General features: G+C 48.4%; 2 protein-coding genes across 3 annotated transcripts; both read left to right on the forward strand.

The window, feature by feature from the left end:
* Positions 1 to 6613: 6613 nt before the first annotated feature.
* Positions 6614 to 10909, forward strand: LOC123361658 (olfactory receptor 51G2-like). Of its 2 annotated transcripts, XM_045001710.1 has the most exons (2): positions 6614 to 6705; positions 9868 to 10909. In XM_045001710.1, exon 2 carries the CDS (start codon positions 9920 to 9922, stop codon positions 10748 to 10750), a length of 831 nt encoding a protein of 276 aa, XP_044857645.1. In that variant the 5' UTR covers positions 6614 to 6705; positions 9868 to 9919; the 3' UTR covers positions 10751 to 10909. The 2 variants fall into 2 exon arrangements, with proteins under 2 accessions (XP_044857645.1, XP_044857644.1); XM_045001709.1 differs by lacking the exon at positions 6614 to 6705 and having other exon boundaries at positions 9815 to 10909.
* Positions 10910 to 16071: 5162 nt separating this feature from the next.
* On the forward strand, positions 16072 to 17149 carry LOC123359104 (olfactory receptor 51G2-like). Its single transcript, XM_045001049.1, has one exon. It carries the CDS (start codon positions 16103 to 16105, stop codon positions 17036 to 17038), a length of 936 nt encoding a protein of 311 aa, XP_044856984.1. The 5' UTR covers positions 16072 to 16102; the 3' UTR covers positions 17039 to 17149.
* The last annotated feature ends 966 nt before the right edge of the window (positions 17150 to 18115 follow it).

Raw genomic sequence — 18115 nt, forward strand, 5'->3', positions numbered from 1 at the left:
GTGCATTACTTTACATTTATCCACATTAAATTTCATTTGCCATTTTGTTGCCCAATCACTTAGTTTTGTGAGATCTTTTTGAAGTTCTTCACAATCTGCTTTGGTCTTAACTATCTTGAGTAGTTTAGTATCATCTGCAAACTTTGCCACCTCACTGTTTACCCCTTTCTCCAGATCATTTATGAATAAATTGAATAGGATTGGTCCTAGGACTGACCCTTGGGGAACACCACTAGTTACCCCTCTCCATTCTGAGAATTTACCATTAATTCCTACCCTTTGTTCCCTGTCCTTTAACCAGTTCTCAATCCATGAAAGGACCTTTCCTTTTATCCCATGACAGCTTAATTTACGTAAGAGCCTTTGGTGAGGGACCTTGTCAAAGGCTTTCTGGAAATCTAAGTACACTATGTCCACCGGATCCCCCTTGACCACATGTTTGTTGACCCCTTCAAAGAACTCTAATAGATTAGTAAGACACGATTTCCCTTTACAGAAACCATGTTGACTATTGCACAACAGTTTATGTTTTTCTATGTGTCTGACAATTTTATTCTTTACTATTGTTTCAACTAATTTGCCCGGTACCGATGTTAGACTTACCGGTCTGTAATTGCCGGGATCACCCCTAGAGCCCTTTTTAAATATTGGCGTTACATTAGCTAACTTCCAGTCATTGGGTACCGAAGCCGATTTAAAGGACAGGTTACAAACCTTAGTTAATAGTTCCGCAACTTCACATTTGAGTTCTTTCAGAACTCTTGGGTGAATGCCATCTGGTCCCGGTGACTTGTTAATGTTGAGTTTATCAATTAAGTCCAAAACCTCCTGTAGTGACACTTCAATCTGTGACAGTTCCTCAGATTTGACACCTACAAAAGCCAGCTCAGGTTTGGGAATCTCCCTAACATCCTCAGCCGTGAAGACTGAAGCAAAGAATCCATTTAGTTTCTCCGCAATGACTTTATGATCTTTAAGCGCTCCTTTTGAATTTTGATCGTCAAGGGGCCCCACTGGTTGTTTAGCAGGCTTCCTGCTTCTGATGTACTTCAAAAACATTTTGTTATTACCTTTGGAGTTTTTGGCTAGCCGTTCTTCAAACTCCTCTTTGGCTTTTCTTATTACACTCTTGCACTTAAGTTGGCAGTGTTTGTGCTCCTTTCTATTTGCCTCACTAGGATTTGACTTCCACTTTTTAAAGGAAGTCTTTTTATCTCTCACTGCTTCTTTTACATGGTTGTTAAGCCACGGTGGCTCTTTTTTAGTTCTTTTACTGTTTTTCTTAATTTGGGGTATACATTGAAGTTGGGCCTCTATTATGGTGTCTTTAAAAAGGGCCCATGCAACTTGCAGGGATTTCACTTTAGTCACTGTACCTTTTAACTTTTGTCTAACTAACCCCCTCATTTTTGTATAGTTCCCCCTTTTGAAATTAAAGGCCACAGTGTTGGGCAGTTGAGATGTTCTTCCCACCACAGGGATGTTGAATGCTATTGTATTATGGTCACTATTTCCAAGCGGTCCTGCTACAGTTACCTCTTGGACCAGCTCCTGCGCTCCACTCAGGATTAAATCTAGAGTCGCCTCTCCCCTTGTGGGTTCCCGTACCAGCTGCTCCATGAAGCAGTCATTTAAAGTATCGAGAAATTTTATCTCTGCATTTTGTCCTGAAGTGAAATGTTCCCAGTCAATATGGGGATAATTGAAATCCCCCACTATTATTGGGTTCTTAATTTTGATAGCCTCTCTAATTTCCCTTAGCATTTCATCATCACTATTACTGTCCTGGTCAGGTGGTCGATAATAGATCCCTACTGTTATATTTTTACTAGAGCATGAAATTTCTATCCATAGAGACTCTATGGAACCTGTGGATTCGCTTAAGATTTTTACTTCATTTGAATCTACACTTTCTTTAACATATAGTGCCACTCCTCCCCCCGCACGGCCTGTTCTGTCCTTCCGATATATTTTGTACCCTGGAATGATTGTGTCCCATTGATTGCTCTCAGTCCACCAGGTTTCTGTAATGCCTATTATATCTATATCCTCCTTTATCACAAGGCACTCTAGTTCACCCATCTTATTATTTAGACTTCTGGCATTTGTGTACAAGCACTTTAAAAACTTGTCCCTGTTTATTAGCCTGCCTTTTTCTGATGTGCCAGATTCTTTTTTATGTGACTGTTTATCATCTGATCCGGCCCTTACATTATACTTTTCAGTCCTCTGCTCCTGACTATAACCTGGAGATTCTCTACCATCAGACTCTCCCCTAAGAGAAGTCTGTGTCCGATCCACATGCTCCTCTGCAGCAGTCGGCTTTCCCCCATCTCCTAGTTTAAAAACTGCTCTACAACCTTTTTAATATTTAGTGCCAGCAGTCTGGTTCCACTTTGGTTTAGGTGGAGCCCATCTCTCCTGTATAGGCTCCTCCCATCCCAGAAGTTTCCCCAGTTCCTAATGAACGTGAACCCCTCCTCTCTACACCATCGTCTCATCCACGCATTGAGACTCTGAAGCTCTGCCTGCCTACCTGGCCCTGCGCGTGGAACTGGGAGCATTTCTGAAAATGCCACCATAGAGGTCCTGGATTTCAGTCTCTTCCCTAGCAGCCTAAATTTGGCTTCCAAGACATCTCTCCTACCCTTCCCTATGTCATTGGTACCTACATGTACCACGACTACCGGCTCCTCCCCAGCATTACACATAAGTCACATCCAAGCCCAATCCACCAGCTGGGACTTCTGACTGCAGCTTGGTGCCCAGCTGTATCCCTCTCCTGCCGGTCCGGAGCCCTGATTCCCTGGTCTCTTACCCCAGATGGGGGTGTGCCTTGTGGGGGCGGGTTTAGGCCAATAGTGGACTAGCCAGTGGTCCTCGGCCAAGGGAGTCACCCTGCTCCGTTCAGCCCACCTGCCACTCCTGCAGTGAAGCGAGGTCTGGATGCAGGGGATTGCCTCTCTCCCCCTACCCAGTAGCCGGAGAACGGGCCGGGGCACTGGAATAGCACTGAGTGTAGAATAGGAGTGGGGGCAAGCCCAGCATCTCAGAATCACTGGGTGGCGAAGTGGAATAAGCCCCCACCCCCTGACCGCGTGCCCTGACCCCACTCCCCGGCAGGAGAGACGGGTGCAAACCCTTGCACCTTTTACCTCATTTCCGCAGCAGGACGGGGGCTGCAGCAGGGATGGAAAGGGGCTCAGGGCTGGAGGTTGGGGTGGGTGTGGGAGTCTGGGCGAAACTTAGGATTCAGGAGATGGCAGGGGGTTGGGGGTGTGGCACCTGGGCTGGAGTAAGGGTGTGCAAGGGGGCTCGGGGATGGGGCAGAGGGTTGGGGTGTGGGGCGCTTCCTTGGGGGCAAATCCCATTTGGTGAAGGGGTGGAGGTGGCTCAGCGCATCCCTGCGCTTGCCTGCATGTACCACCCCCCACAAAAGGAGCTTCCTGACACTCGCAGTATCGCGGCTCTAGGTGCGGGGTATGGGACGGCAGCTCCCTGTCGCTCATTCCTAGCTTCTGGCAAACAGAGGCTAGGGACACCATCCCTGCCCATCCTGGCTACTAGTGATTGGTGGACCTATGCTCCATGAATTTATCTAGTTCTTTTTTTTAACCCCGTTATAGTCTTGGCCTTCACAACATCCCCTGGCAAGGAATTCCACGGGTTGACTGTACATTGTGTAAGGAAACCCAGCTCACACGGGGTTCAGCACAGGCTGCTTCCACAAGAAAGGGGCAAGCAGAATATTACAGATTTTAATTTTGTGTCATTGACAGCTGACATAATGTAATGGGCAGGTCTGAGGAGAAGAAACAGAGGGGAAGATGCTTTCAGAGACACAGGGAAACTCAGCTGGGTCCTTGGCTTCCTGAGAGTATTTAAGTTGGGCCAGTTCTGTATCTCTATCTCCAGAGCATAACCTAAGTGCGTGGGGCAGTGATTTTTGCCTCATATGTTTGAGTTCTACAATGAAAAGTTACTTTACTGTGCCCCTCTCCTAACCCCACTCACTGTGGTCATCCTTGGTCAAAGAGGACACAGAGTTGAGAGGTGCATATGTCTGAGTTCACCTCCCACCCGGGGAAGAAGGCACCTTGCTTGATCTGACATCTGAGCACTTGCTTTGGCTGGCCATCCCACCAGACTCAGTTCCTCTCCACTGTCTGACTGTTAATCTGCTTCTGCTGCCACCAGTATCTCTCTTTTGATCTTGGAAAGTCAGTCTCTTAGTGATTGTCAGGTCTTAATGATTTTCAACTTTTAACAGGCCAGGCAGAAAGGCCATTCCACCATTAGTGATTTCCGTTCTCCTTTGATCACTGAAAATAACAAAAGGCTCCCAATGGACCCTATTTAGTTCTATCTTTGAACAGTGGGTAGGAACATGGTAAAGCAGATCTTGGACCCTTAGGAAAAGTCCACACTTCCTGGCTAGGACACCTGTCCCCACCCCTATTACCCTCACAGGAATCTGGCATTCGAGCCCCTGGCTTGACATGATACTTTCAGCTCAGGGTAACCCCTCATTTGGGGCAGGTTAAGCACATTTCTGCTCCCCTTTAGTCATACAATAAAAACAATAACATTGACAACATTTCACCCCCAATGCATTCAGTTCTACAGTGATTTGTAACCCAGCAATAACCAAAGCTGGTCACTTTGAGCATCACCACTCTATCTGCTGGATACCTAGGCAGAGTAAGTGTGTTTATGAAAATAAAGTTTGCTCCTGAAATCTCTGTCCCTCTTGGATAGCTCTCAGGGGAGAACTCACTCAGACCCTGCTTACACAGGCTTATTAAAAGGATGATATGCCTGGGTCTCCTGCCATAGGAATTGTTCTCGGGTTCCTGTTTAATGATGTCACAGGAGTTTAATTCCCTGAGTTCCTGGTAATCACAACATGCTGAGCTGCCAGCTGCTCCCTCCCCTGCCACTAGCCGCAGAGAGGAACAATGGTTCGGTGCCAGGCTCACACAGGTTTCAGCAAAGGCTCCTTGCACAAGAAACAGGTAAACAGATGGGACGATGCTCTCAGAGACACAGGAAAACTAGAATGGGTCCCAAGAGATCCTTGGCTTTCCACAAGAATTTAACTTGGAAATGTAACTTTTCCTCTTGAAAAAGACACAACTAAGGGGAGATATGATTGAGGTCTATAAAATCATGTCTGGTGAAGAGAAAGTAGATAAGGAAGTGTTGATTACTATTTCTCATAACACAAAAACTAGGGGCCTCGAAATGAAATTAATAGGCAACAGGTTTAAAACAAATAAAAGGAAGTATTTCTTCACACAATGCGCAGTCAACCTGTGGAACTCCTTGCCAGAGGATGTTGTGAAGGCCAAGACATAACAAGGTTAAAAAAAGACCTACATACATACATGGAGGATAGATCCATCAATGGCTATTAGCCACGATGAGAAGGTGTTGTGTCCCTAGCCTCTGTTTCCCAGAAGCTGGGAATTAGCAACAGGAAGCTGCTATCCCCCGCCTCCCAACTAGAGACGTATCACTGCAAACAATAGCAAGCTCCTTCTGATGCTGCAGGGGGGTTTACCTGCAAGCAAGTGCAGGGCCACGCAAAGCCACCTGCACCCCGCACCAAACGGGACCTGCCCCAGGTCAGCGCCCCACACCCCAACTCTCTACCCCAATCTGAAGTCCCCTGCCCAGGCCCCACATCCCAATACCCAGTCTGCTCCTGAACCCGAACTCCCTCCCAGACCTCCAGACCAACCCCCTACCCTGAGCCCCCTCCTGCACTCCAAACGCCTCATCCTCAGACCCACCCCAGAGCCCACACTCACAGCTGGAGCCCTCACCCTCTCCTGCACCCACCCTCCTGCCTCTCCCGCAGCCCCCTCCCGCACTGTGAACTCCTCATCTTTGTCCCCACCCTGGAGCCTAGGAGGCCCCACAAATTCTAATGGCCCTGGGCCCCCAGAAGAGTTAATCTGGACCTGCTCACATATCACTACGAGCTAAGTTAGACAGGCTTTGCTCTGGAGATAGAGGAACAGCTTTCAGGAGCCCCATTTCCTGAGGCGGATTAGAGTTTTGTGTGGCCTTGGCTCAGCCAGGAAAACTGAGGTTCCCTCTCCATCACTTCTAGAGCCCTCCTCCTGCTGGGGAAATGGGGTCAAGGGCGAAGGGGTTTGCACCCGTCTCTCCTGCCGGGGAGTGGGGTCAGGGCACGCGGTCAGGCAGTGGGGGGTTATTCTGCTTCCCCCACCCAGTGATTCTGAGATGCTGGGCTTGCCCCACTCCTATTCTACACTCAGTCCTATTCCAGTGCCCCGGCCCGTTCTCCGGCTACTGGGTGGGGAGAGAGCAGTAAACCCCCGCACCTGGACCTTGCTTCACCGCAGGAGTGGCAGGTCCGTGGAACCGAGCAGGGTGACACCATTGGCAAAGGACTACTGGCCCAAACCCACCCACACGAGGCACACTCCCATCTGAGGCAACCCTGCACCCTGGGTTTGTAATGCAGGAAAGGGGGCTGCCAGGAGATAATCATGCCCCATATTATTACTCTATTTTATTTTCTTTCAGCAAGATCACAGCGGTGATGGCATCATCATTACCACTCAGCTGCCCTCGAAGTAGCCATGTGACTAATCAGAACCATTTGAACAGTGATGACAAGCCCGGATTCTAGGAATAGAGCCTGCAGCAGGGCGGGCGCTGCAGTCCAATTAGGTAGAATCATCCCACATCCCCTGTGATTTGGCTTCCTGCCGTTTGCCATTGGCCATGATGGGGTTAAAGCTGGTGCACAGGCAGCAAAGCAGCTGAGATTCCCTGAGGGTAAGTGGCCTCCAAGGAAATGTGCAGACATGCTTCATAAAGACAGTTGCCTCCCTGTCTGAACAGATACTGCCTGCTGCCTGTGCAACCTCTCTGAGGGGTGAAAACCACTGGTGTCATCGGCTCCCCTTCAAGCAGGAGTTGGGTACGTTGGCAGGTTTCACTCTCTTTACAATGTGAAGTGAAGGGTAAAGGCTGCGAGCTGTTTAAATTTGAAGATGTTCTGTGCCACCGCAGCGAACTCGGCTGGGCTTTCAGAGTGACCGAGTAACAGGGGCAGGAGGACAGGCAGCACTAGGTAGTTTGGGAACCCCTCCCCTACATGCACCCAAGGTGCTCAGTGCGTTATTCAAGTTACACAGAAACCGGAGCTTGGAGTGTTACCACTCTGATGCCCCAAGTCAGGGTTTCTCAAGGGGTCCCATTTCTACAGGTGCCATGTGCTCTGGGGCCGGTCCTGCCAGGGGCTGAGTTACAGGAGACCCCAAAGAATTTCAGTGACTAGTTCCCAAATCTATTCGGGTTTATTTGCTCCCGGAAATTTAATCAGCAAATGCATTTTCAAGGATTTTATTCTCTGGCTTGATTGTGAAGGCAGGAATTCAGAGCTGCCTCGCTTTGTGGTAACAGGTCGGAGAGGGAATATTTTTGCTCTATAGTTTGTACAGTTAGTGGGCAACTGGTATCTCTTCCCCCTCTCTGGTCTCTGAGTACCAAATGTCAGGCCTTGTAGCCTTCCCGCTCATGGGGTGGAATCCCTCCTTTCTCCCACCCTCAGACTGGGCTCTGGGCTACTGCACACTGTGGGTCAGCTGTGCTTGCCGAGCAGATCCGAGTGGGTTCAGCACCTGTGTCTGAGATGTGTGTACTAAGGTACAGATGTGTAAATGTTCGGCCAAAACTATTCAATGTAATACAAATATTGCAAACAGAACACATGAAAGTCTGGCGGGTGGCTGTTGATATCACCCTTATTGAATTAAAAACCTCACCCAAGAAATGTATCCCATACGCTGGAAAGAGGCAGCTGCATAACCTGGACTGTCAGGAGCGCAGAAAAAAACTGTTCATATAATGAAGCTATAAAAGACATTTAAAAATAGCTTCAGTGCAGGACACATGAATACAATGACCATTTTCACCATAAACTTGCCATATATTTACACACATGTCATGATACAAGAGTCCACACTCCGAAGTGCAGGGCCAGAAAGGGTGTCTGTGTGAAGGGTGTAGCAGGGTTGAAAAGAGAACTGCATAAATACATGGGCGAAGGATCACTTGATAATGACCTGTTCTGTTCGTTCCCTGTGGGGCACCTGGCAGAAGCCACTGTCAAAGACAGGATACTGGGCTAGATGGACCTTTCGTCTCACCCACTATGGCCACTATTATATTTGTATGTTCTAAGGTGTGATGATGCGGTTCTGGCGGGACCCAACTGAGAGTGCCAAATCAGGACCAATTGCTCAAACAGGGCAGTCACAGCCCTAGGCTGGGGTTTTTCCACCTCTAAGGCAAACCAAACCAGCCAGACAAAAATGACTTCGGTTTCACCCCACTGGCTAACCACAAGTCACACAAGCAATTTCCTTAGACACTCCAGTCTCCCAGTATCACCACCAGTCCCACCCGTCCTGGGGTTGAATGGTTAGAAAACCCAACACCCCAATAAAAGAAAAAGTTTCTCTCGATCCCAAAGAATCAAGCCCCAGACCCAGGTCAATATACACATGAGATCTTACCCACAAATCACGTTGTTGCCAATCCTTTAGAATCTAAAATCTAAAGGTTTATTCATAAAGGGAAAAAGGTAGAGATGAGAGCTAGAATTGGTTAAATGGAATCAATTACATACAGTAATGGCAAAGTTCTTAGTTCAGGCTTGTAGCAGTGATGGAGTAAACTGCAGGTTTAAATCAAGTCTCTGGAGTACATCCCCCGCAGGGATGGGTCATCAGTCCCTCGTGTAGAGCTTCAGCTTGTAGCAAAGTCCCTCCAGAGGTAAGAAGCACGATTGAAGACAAGATGGAGAGGCATCAGCTTTATATAGTCTTTTCCAGGTGTAAGAACCTCTTTGTCCTTACTGTGGAAAATTACAGCAAAATGGAGTCTGGAGTCACATGGGCCAGTCCCTGCATACTTTGCTGAGTCACAAGGCGTGTCTGCCTTCTCTCCATGGCTCAATTGTGTAGTTGATGGTCCTTAATGGGCCATCAAGCAGGCTAGGCAGAGCTAACACCAACTTGTCTGGGATGTCAGCCAGAAGCAGAGCACAAATACAAAATATAGACAGTACAGAGCCAATACTTATAACTTCAACTACAAAATGATACATACATACAGACACCATAATCATAACCAGCAACCCATAACCTGGTCTTAGACACCTTATATGACCCACTTTACCTAAGATTTGGTGCCACTACAGGACCTTGGTTGCAAACCATGTTCTATATGATCCCAGTTTATATCAATAACGTCACATAAGGTCACAATGGTAAAATCATACAGTGCTCAAGCAGGCTGTGGAAATCACAGCCACAAGATATCAATGGGGCCAAGAGCTTAGCAGGATTCAAAGAAGGACTGAATAACCAGAAAATCCTATTATAGTAGAGAGAATTGTTTTAAAAAAAATTTGGAGAGGGTCTAAACCTTCCTGATTTACACCACAAAATATGTCTAACTAGTGGGTGTCAGGGGGAAACTTTCCCTGGAGCAGTTTATTTCATAGTTGCCTATTTCAAGGCTTCTTCCACCTTCCTCTGAAGTATCTGGAAATGGCCACTGGTTACTGGGGTAGTTGGAGTGCAAGTCTGATCCAGTTTGACTAATCAGGACCATGTAAATCCAAGAGTATGTTTTTGCTTATCTACCTTGAGCTCTGGGAGTCTGTAGGCCTGCACTGAAAGCAGAATGATTTCTTGCTAAATATCATCTAATCTCTCTTTTTTTTAGTAAGGACATTTCAGAACTTCTTGGACCTCTGCAGTACATTATGTCAGCTGTCAATGACACCAAATTAAAATCTGTAATATTCCTTCTCACTAGGCTACCGAGTCATGGAGACACACATCTCTGGATTTCTATCCCCTTCTGCTTCATGTATGTTATTTCAATAATAGGAAATTCAATCGTTCTGTTCATTGTAAAAACAGATCCAAGCCTCCATGAGCCCATGTACATTTTCCTTTCCATGTTGGCCATCACAGACCTTGGCATATCGATAACCACCATACCAACAATATTGGGCATATACTTGTTTAACTCTAGGGAGATCAGCCTCGATGCCTGTTTAGCCCAGCTGTTCTTCATCCACTTGCTTCAATACATTAAATCCTCTGTGCTCTTGTTGATGGCCTTTGATCGCTTCATTGCGATCCATAACCCTCTGAGATATGCTGCCATCTTAACCCTGCCGAGAATAGCCAAGATGGGACTGGTGGCTGTGCTAAGAGCGATGGTCTTAATACTTCCACTTCCCTTTCTCCTGAAACGGTTCAGATACTGTCATGCCAATGTCCTTTCGCATTCCTATTGCCTGTTCCAGGAGGTCATGAACATGGCTTGTTCTGATATCACAGTCAACAGCATCTACGGATTGTTTACTAAACTATTTCAGATGGGGTTGGACTCGCTGCTCATCTTGCTCTCTTATGTGATGATCCTCAAAACAGTGCTGAGCATCGCGTCCCAAGGGGAGTGCCTGAGGGCCCTGAACACCTGCGTCTCCCACCTCTGTGCCCTCCTGCTCTTCTACACACCAGAGATCAGCTTGACTGTGATACACAGATTTGGGAAGGGCTCTTATCCCTTACTTCAGATTCTCCTGGGCTACATGTCCCTGCTTCTCCCCCCGCTGATGAACCCAATTGTGTACAGCGTGAAAAGCAAACACCTTCGTGCGAGGATAATCAGGGTGTTCATCAAGTGAAGGGTCAGTTCACCACCTGGCTCCAGTGACATGGGAGATGAAAAACATGGGCCACCTCTTCCATACTGGACCGTTACATCTGAGATGACATGAGTTACCAATATTCACTCTGCAGAGAGGTTCAGACGAGGTCTAAGGCTGGTGAGGGAGGACAGGGCACTGGGGGATGGAGACCAAGGCAGGCAGCAGCATTTACAAAGTGACTGTGTTTGCGGAGAGCCAGGCAATTGGTAGGATGTTGGCTCATAAAGAGCAGTATTAGTAGCCTCTCCGACCTCACAATTCCTGTTAATAATCAATAAAGAGAAGGGATGTGGATGCTGTTTCCCATTACACCTGATCTGTCACTGTCCCGTCTTTGGCTAAACATCCAAGGGCCATGAAAACAGCTGCAGAGCTGTTCTGCTGTCACAGTTCTGGCCCCTCCTGAGTGCTCTGGGTTCAGCATGACCCATTGGTGCTACACCAGCTGGGGACAGGGGCTATTCAAGGGGCACAGACACCCACCCTTCCCCTATGCCCTCAGCCAGGTGCTTGTGACTGAGTGGTGTCAGAAACATGATTAACGCAGGAGTACCAGGAGAAATTATTCAGGCAATCCCTCAGTTAATGGCTTTGCACACAGCACACCTGCTCAGTCCACTCCCCGCTGAGGCAGGGCAGAACTGCATGTGTGAGGAATGGTCTGACACACAGGAGTCCTGGTAAGAGACTCAGGCCAAGGTTCCCTCCCCTTCCGCTCCATTTGTGCTGCCCCAGCAATGCAAAACTGTGGAAACTGGCCTCAGCTCAGGCCTAGCGAGCTCCCATCCTAGCCCTGCTCATTCAGTGTAGGGTGAGCACTTTTTCAAAAGGCAAAAGCGGGACACAGACCGGGAGCCCTGTTCCCTCAGTGACCCCACCTCCTGCCCCCCTTCTTCCACTTGGAGGCTCCTCCTCTTCCACTGAGGCTCCACCCCCAGTCCAGGCCAGAAGGCAGAGCTGGCCCATGGAAAGAGCTGATCAGGGAGCCAGAGCCTCTGTGAGGAGCCCCAGATCCTCCAGCTGCCCTGGGCAGGGGACTTGGGGGACAAGAGAAAGCCCCAGCCTATGTCTCTGCCCGTCAGGTCGCATCCCCAGAGAAGTTGGAGAGTCTGGGAGTCCCCACAGCAGCCTGGGCTCTCGGGGTAGATGTAACCGTGCTTTGGTGGATCAGAACTGCCAATACCAAATTCAGGACAAACGGCTGAGAAATAGGGCAGACAAATCCCAAAACTAGAGGTTATTCTTTAATGAGATATACCAAAGCAGCAACAAAACGTAAACTTCTGTTTCACCACAGTGGCTAACGAGAAGCACAGTAACTTGCCAGTGTAGACAAGCCCTCACCCTCTCCTGCACCCACCCTCCTGCCTCTCCCGCATCCCCCTCCCACACTGTGAACTCCTCATCTTTGTCCCCACCCTGGAGCCTAGGAGGCCCCACAAATTCTAATAGCCCTGGGCCCCCATAAGAGTTAATCTGGACCTGCTCACATATCACTACGAGCTAAGTTAGACAGGCTTTGCTCTGGAGATAGAGGAACAGCTTTCAGGAGCCCCATTTCCTGAGGCGGATTAGAGTTTTGTGCGGCCTTGGCTCAGCCAGGAAAACTGAGGTTTCCTCTCCATCACTTCTAGAGCCCTCCTCCTGCTGGGGAAATGGGGTCAAGGGCGAAGGGGTTTGCACCCATCTCTGCTGCCGGGGAGTGGGGTCAGGGCACGCGGTCAGAGGGTGGGGGCTTATTCTGCTTCGCCACCCAGTGATTCTGAGATGCTGGGCTTACCCCACTCCTATTCTACACTCGGTGCTATTCCAGTGCCCTGGCCCGTTCTCCGGCTACTGGGTGGGGAGAGAGCGGTAAACCCCCGCACCTGGACCTTGCTTCACCGCAGGAGTGGCAGGTGGGTGGAACGGAGCAGGGTGACACCATTGGCCAAGGACTACTGGCCAAACTCACCCACACGAGGCACACTCCCATCTGAGGCAACCCTGCACCCTGGGTTTGTAATGCAGGAAAGGGGGCTGCCAGGAAGTAATCATGCCCCATATTATTTCTCTATTTTATTTTCTTTCAGCAAGATCACAGCGGTGATGGCATCATCATTACCACTCAGCCACCCTCAAAGTAGCCATGTGACTAATCAAAACCATTTGAACAGGGATGACAAGCTCGGATTCTAGGAATAGAGCCTGCAGCAGGGCGGGCGCTGCAGTCCAATTAGGTAGAATCACCCCACATCCCCTGTGATTTGGCCTCCTGCTGTTTGCCATTGGCCGTGACGGGTGTTAAAGCTGGTGCACAGGCAGCCAAGCAGCTGAGATTCCCTGAGGGCAAGCGGCCTCCAAGGGAATGTGCAGACAGGCTTCATAAAGACAGTCGCCTCCCTGTCTGAACAGATACTGCCTGCTGCCTGTGCAACCTCTCTGATGGGTGAAAACCTCTGGTGTTATCGGCTCCCCTTCAAGCAGGAGTTGGGTATGTTGGCAGGTTTCACTCTCTTTACAATGTGAAGTGAAGGGTAAAGGCTGCGAGCTGTTTAAATTTGAAGATGTTCTGTGCCACCGCAGCGAACTCGGCTGGGCTTTCAGAGTGACTCAGTAACAGGGGCAGGTGGACAGGCAGCACCAGGTAGCTTGAGAACCCCTCCCCTGCATGCGCCCAAGGTGCTCAGGGGGTTATTGAAGTCACACAGAAACTGGAGCTTGGAGTGTTACCACCCTGATGCCCCATGTCAGGATTTCTCAAGGGGTCCCAAATCTACAGGTGCTGTGTGCTCTGGGCCCGATCCTGCCAGGGGCTGAGTGACAGGAGACCCCAAAGAATTTCAGTGACTAGTTCCCAAATCTATTTGCTCCCGGAAATTTAATCAGCAAATGCATTTTCAAGGATTTTATTCTCTGGTTTGATTGTGAAGGCAGGAATTCAGAGCTGCATTGCTTTGTGGTAACAGGTCGGAGAGGGAATATTTTTGCTCTATAGTTTGTACAGTTACTGGGCAACTGGTATCTCTTCCCCCTCTCTGGTCTCTGAGTGCCAAATGTCAGGCCTTGTAGCCCTCCCGCTCATGGGGTGGAATCCCTCCTTTCTCCCACCCTCAGACTGGGCTCTGGGCTACTGCACACTGTGTGTCAACTGTGCTTGCCGAGCAGATCCGAGTGGGTTCAGCACCTGTGGTTGACATGTGTGTACTAAGGTACAGATGTGTGAATGTTCTGCCAAAACTATTCAGTGTAATACAAATATTGCAAACAGAACACATGAAAGTCTGGCGGGTGGCTGTTGATATCACCCTTATTGAATTAAAAACCTGACCCTAGAAATGTATCCCATACACTGGAAAGAGGCAGCTGCATAACCTGGACTGTCAGGGGCGCAGAAAAAAACTGTTCATATAATGAAGCTATAAAAGACATTTAAAAATAGCTTCAGTGCAGGACACATGAATACAATGACCATTTTCACCATAAACTTGCCATATATTTACACACATGTCATGGTACAAGAGTCCACACTCCGAAGTGCAGGGCCAGAAAGGGTGTCTGTGTGAAGGGTGTAGCAGGGTTGAAAAGAGAACTGCATAAATGCATGGGCGATGGATCACTTGATGATGACCTGTTCTGTTCGTTCCCTGTGGGGCACCTGGCAGAAGCCACTGTCAAAGACAGGATACTGGGCTAGATGGACCTTTCGTCTCACCCACTATGGCCACTATTATGTTTGTATGTTCTAAGGTGTGACGATGCGGTTCTGGCGGGACCCAACTGAGAGTGCCAATTCAGGACCAATTGCTCAAACAGGGCAGTCACAGCCCTAGGCTGGGGTTTTTCCACCTCTAAGGCAAACCAAACCAGCCAGACAAAAATGACTTCGGTTTCACTCCACTGGCTAACCACAAGTCACACAAGCAATTTCCTTAGACACTCCAGTCTCCCAGTATCACCACCAGTCCCACTCGTCGTGGGGATGAATGGTTATAAAACCCAACAGCGCAATAAAAGAAAAAGGTTCTCTCAATCCCAAAGAATCAAGCCCCAGACCCAGGTCAATATACACATCAGATCTTACCCACAAATCACGCTGTTGCCAATCCTTTAGAATCTAAAATCTAAAGGTTTATTCATGAAGGGAAAAAGGTAGAGATGAGAGCTAGAATTGGTTAAATGGAATCAATTACATACAGTAATGGCAAAGTTCTTAGTTCAGGCTTGTAGCAGTGATGGAGTAAACTGCAGGTTCAAATCAAGTTTCTGGAGTACATCCCCCGCTGGGATGGGTCATCATTCCTTTGTGCAGAGCTTCAGCTTGTAGCAAAGTCCCTCCAGAGATAAGAAGCAGGATTGAAGACAAGATGGAGATGAGGAACAGCCCTATATAGGCTTTTCCAGGTGTAAGAACCTCTTTGTTCTTACTGTGGAAAATTACAGCAAAATGGAGTCTGGAATCACATGGGCCAGTCCCTGCATACTTTGCTGAGTCACAAGACGTGTCTGCCTTCTCTCTGTGGGTCAATTGTGTAGCTGATGGTCCTTAATGGGCCATCAAGCAGGCTAGGCAGAGCTAACACCAACTTGTCTGGGATGTCAGCCAGAAGCAGAGCACAAATACAAAATATAGACAGTATAGAGCCAATACTTATAACTTCAACTACAAAATGATACATACATACAGAAACCATAATCATAACCAGCAACCCATAACCTGGTCTTAGACACCTTATATGAACCACTTTGCCTAAGATTTGGTGCTACTACATGACCTTGGTTGCAAACCATGTTCTATATGGTCCCAGTTTATATCAATAACGTCACATAAGGTCACAACGGTAAAATCATACAGTGCTCAAGCAGGCTGAGGAAATCACAGCCACAAGATATCAATGGGGCCAAGAGCTTAGCAGGATTCAAAGAAGGACTGAATAACCAGAAAGTCTTATTATAGTAGAGAGAATTGTTTTAAAAAAAATTTGGAGAGGGTCTAAACCTTCCTGATTTACACCACAAAATATGTCTAACTAGTGGGTGTCAAGGGGAAACTTTCCCTGGAGCAGTTTATTTCATAGTTGCCTATTTCAAGGCTTCTTTCACCTTCCTCTGAAGTATCTGGAAATGGCCACTGGTTACTGGGGTAGTTGGAGTGCAAGTCTGATCCAGTTTGACTAATCAGGACCATGTAAATCCAACAGCATGTTTTTGCTTATCTAGTTGAGCTCTGGGAGTCTGTAGACCTGCACTGAAAGCAGAATGATTTCTTGCTAAATATCATTTAATCTCTCTCTCTCTTTTATTTTTAGTAAGGACATTTCAGAACTTCTTGGCCCTCTGCAGTACATTATGTCAGCTGTCAATGACACCAAATTAAAATCTGTAATATTCCTTCTCACTGGGCTACCGAGTCTTGGAGACGCACATCTCTGGATTTCTATCCCCTTCTGCTTCATGTATGTTATTTCAATAATAGGAAATTCACTCATTCTGTTCATTGTAAAAACAGATCCAAGCCTCCATGAGCCCATGTACATTTTCCTTTCCATGTTGGCCATCACAGACCTTGGCATATCGATAACCACCATACCGACAATATTGGGCATATACTTGTTTAACTCTAGAGAGATCAGCCTCTACGCCTGTTTAGCCCAGCTGTTCTTCATCCACTTGCTTCAATACATTGAATCCTCTGTGCTCTTGTTGATGGCCTTTGACCGCTTCATCGCGATCCATAACCCGCTGAGATATGCTGCCATCTTAACCCTGCCGAGAATAGCCAAGATGGGACTGGTGGCTGTGCTAAGAGCGATGGTCTTAATACTTCCACTTCCCTTTCTCCTGAAACGGTTCACATACTGTCATGCCAATGTCCTTTCGCATTCCTATTGCCTGTTCCAGGAGGTCATGAAGATGGCTTGTTCTGATATCACAGTCAACAGCATCTACGGATTGTTTACTAAACTATTTCGGATGGGGTTGGACTCGCTGCTCATCTTGCTCTCTTATGTGATGATCCTCAAAACAGTGCTGAGCATCTCATCCTACAAGGAGTGCCTGAGGGCCCTGAACACCTGCGTCTCCCACCTCTGCGCCCTCCTGGTCTTCTACACACCAGAGATCAGCTTGTCTGTGATACACAGATTTGGGAAGGGCTCTTATCCCTTACTTCAGATTCTCCTGGGCTACATGTCCCTGCTTCTCCCCCCGCTGATGAACCCAATTGTGTACAGCGTGAAAAGCAAACACCTTCGTGCGAGGATAATCAGGGTGTTCATCAAGTGAAGGGTCAGTTCACCACCTGGCTCCAGTGACATGGGAGATGAAAAACATGGGCCACCTCTTCCATACTGGACCGTTACATCTGAGATGACATGAGTTACCGATATTCAGTCTGCAGAGAGGTTCAGACAAGGTCTAAGGCTGGTGAGGGAGGACAGGGCACTGGGAGATGGAGACCAAGGCAGGCAGTAGCATTTACAAAGTGACTGTGTTTGCGGAGAGCCGGGCAACTGGTAGGATGTTGGCTCATAAAGAGCGGTATTAGTAGCCTCTCCGACCTCACAATTCCTGTCAATAATCAATAAAGAGAAGGGATGTGGATGCTGTTTCCCATTACACCTGATCTGTCACTGTCCCGTCTTTGGCTAAACATCCAAGGGCCATGAAAAAAGCTGCAGAGCTGTTCTGCTGTCACAGTTCTGGCCCCTCCTGAGTGCTCTGGGTTCAGCATGACCCATTGGTGCTACACCAGCTGGGGACAGGGGCTATTCAAGGGGCACAGACACCCACCCTTCCCCTACGCCCTCAGCCAGGTGCTTGTGACTGAGTGGTGTCAGAAACATGATTAACGCAGGAGTACCAGGAGAAATTATTCAGGCAATCCCTCAGTTAATGGCTTTGCACACAGCAGACGTGCTCAGTCCACACCCCACTGAGGCAGGGCAGAACTGCATGTGTGAGGAACGGTCTGACACACAGGAGTCCTGGTAAGAGACTCAGGCCAAGGTTGCCTCCCCTTCCGCTCCATTTGTGCTGCCCCAGCAATGCAAAACTGTGGAAACTAGCCTCAGCTCAGGCCCAACGAGCTCCTATCCCAGCCCAGCACATTCAGTGTAGGGTGAGTAGCTTTTTCAAAAGGCAAAAGCGGGACACAGACCGGGAGCCCTGTTCCCTCAGTGACCCCACCTCCTGCCCCCCTTCTTCCACTTGGAGGCTCCTCCTCGTCCACTGAGGCTCCACCCCCAGTCCAGGCCAGAAGGCAGAGCTGGCCCTTGGGAAGAGCTGATCAGGGAGTCAGAGCCTCTGTGAGGAGCCCCAGATCCTCCAGCTGCCCTGATCAGGGGACTTGGGGGACAAGAG

The sequence above is a fragment of the Mauremys mutica genome, chromosome 1, assembly GCF_020497125.1.
Source record: "Mauremys mutica isolate MM-2020 ecotype Southern chromosome 1, ASM2049712v1, whole genome shotgun sequence".
In the NCBI taxonomy this organism is placed as follows: domain Eukaryota; kingdom Metazoa; phylum Chordata; order Testudines; family Geoemydidae; genus Mauremys; species Mauremys mutica.